Here is a 2,359-nt window from a genome sequence, read left to right on the forward strand (position 1 = left end):
TGTTGTGAAGGAGACAGAAAAAAGAGACAAAGGAAAGGCCGAGGCAGACAAATGGATATCTGAATGAGTTCACACTGAAACTCCGCTGCTGCTGCTGCTGCTGCTGCTGCTGCACCATATGTTCCTGCTGCAGCAGCAGCAGCAACAGCCGCAGCAACTGCAGCAGAACTAGTGCAGTCCCAGGGCAGATACAGAAGAAAGCGCAGCACAGCAGCAGCAGCAAGTCGAGTTGCTGCTGCTGCTGCAGCAACAACTGGATTTGCTGCTGCAGCAAGAGTAGCGTTTGCTGCTGCAGCAAGTAGGAGTAGCAGCAGCAGCAGCAGCAGCGGCAGCAGCAGCAGCAGCAGCAATTAGTGCTGCTATTTGTCTGGCGATGGCTTTGTAGGATATCACAGGGTATAGAGAGGTCAGCTGGCTTCTGCTGCTACTGCTGCTGCAGCAGCAGCAGCAGCAACAACAAATGTATGTGCTGTTTGTTGCTACATCTGCAGCAGCAGCAGCAGCAGCAGTAGCAGCAGCAGCAGCAGCAGCAGCAGCTTTATTTCAGCCATCACTGGTGTTTCTGCTTCTGCTGCAAGAATGCTGCTGCAGCCTCTGGTGTAAATGGCCAGGAAGGTGGATCAGCATATGTGTGTTGCTGCTGCTGCCTATCTGCTGCTGCTGCTGCAGCATCATCACTGCTGCTGCTGCTGCTGCTGCTGCTGCTGGTGCGGGGCCACTGGTTTGTATGAAAGTCCCAATCCTTCAGAGCTGCTGCACCCGTATGCTCCGCAGACAGCCAGGTGATCTGCTCTCCTCTCGGCCCCACAACAAGCAGACGCGGAATACCCATCGTCACCTGGTGGGGTTGTAACACAGGACCTGAGGATACACCCCACGCTGTATAGGGAGATATGTTAAGAAAAATATTTATTTCTCTCTGTCGCTGTATATATATATATATATATATATATATATATATATATATATGTTGTAGAGACAGAGACGGAGAGAGAAAGGAGACAGCAGGAGATAAATATGTAAAAGGAGACAGATATATACAGATAGAAGGAGACATATATATGTAGAAAGAAACAGAGACAGAAAGAAAAATACACACTGAAGGAGACAGAGAGAGACAGAGACAGAGACAGAGACAGAAAAAAACAGAGACAGAAGGAGACAGAGAAAGAGAGAGAAAGAGAGAGGAGAACACAGAGACAGAAAGAGATAGATATAGAAGGGGGCAGAGACAGAAAGAGAGAGACAGAGAGAGACAGAGGGAGACAGAGAGAGAAAGAAAGAGACAGAGAGAGACAGAGAGAGACAGAGAGAGACAGAGAGAGACAGAGAGAGACAGAAACACAAACAAAGACGGAGACAGAAGGAGACAAAGAGAGAGAGACAGATAACAGAAAACGGCAAAGACACAGACACAGAAAAAGAGACAGAAAGACAGAGAAAGAGAGAGAAAGAGACAGGGAAGGAGACATAAAAGGAGACAGAGAAGGAGACAGAAACAGAGAGAGAAAAGATAGAGGAGACAGAGACAGAGAAGGAGACAGAGATAGAGAAGGAGACAGAAACAGAGACAGAGATAGAGAAGGAGACAGAAACAGAGACAAACAGACAGAAGACAACAATAAAAAAAGAGAAAGAGACAGAGAAGGAGACAAAACGGAGACGGAGACAGCAGCATGCAGAGACAGAGACAGAGACAGAGACAGATGCAGATATAAAGAAAGAGACAGAAACAAAGACAGAGAAACAAAAAGATAAAGACAGAGAGACACAAAGACAAATACAAAGACAAAGACAAAGACAAAGACAAAGACAAAGAGAGAGCAGCAACAACGCCAACAACACCAACAACACCAACAACACCACCAACAGCAACAGCAGCAGCAGCAGCAGCAACATCAGCAGCAACAGCAGCAACAGCAGCAACAGCAGCAGCAGGAGGTAAACATACCCGTTGGTTCTACCTTGAGCCTATATCTATGAATAAGTTTATATCGTATAGGAGAATTATACTGAAGAGACAGCCAGGGCATGCAGCCCCGACTGCATGCAAACGTCTCCTCGTCTCCATCTAAACTTATATATATTACTTCTATCTTCGGAGATAAACCCTCAGAATTCACACTCTTGTAAAACTTTGAAACATACACACACATATATTTATTTTTATTTATTTATTTATATTTATATTTATGTTTATTTTTATATTTATTTTTATATTTATATTTATATTTATATTTATATTTATATATATTTATATATATATAGATTGTGTATAGATTGATAGATTATGTATATATATTATATATATATATATATATATATATATATATATATATATATATATATATATATATAT

The 2,359-nt window shown here is 42.9% G+C and overlaps 1 protein-coding gene across 1 annotated transcript; it reads right to left on the reverse strand.

The window, feature by feature from the left end:
- Positions 1-550: 550 nt before the first annotated feature.
- On the reverse strand, positions 551-832 carry EMH_0074110 (uncharacterized protein; the record flags this gene model as incomplete). Its single annotated transcript, XM_013499422.1, has 1 exon — positions 551-832. One exon carries the CDS (start codon positions 830-832, stop codon positions 551-553), a length of 282 nt encoding a protein of 93 aa, XP_013354876.1.
- Positions 833-2,359: the final 1,527 nt, after the last annotated feature.

The sequence above is a fragment of the Eimeria mitis genome, genomic scaffold, assembly GCF_000499745.2.
Source record: "Eimeria mitis Houghton genomic scaffold, Emh_scaff4308, whole genome shotgun sequence".
In the NCBI taxonomy this organism is placed as follows: domain Eukaryota; phylum Apicomplexa; class Conoidasida; order Eucoccidiorida; family Eimeriidae; genus Eimeria; species Eimeria mitis.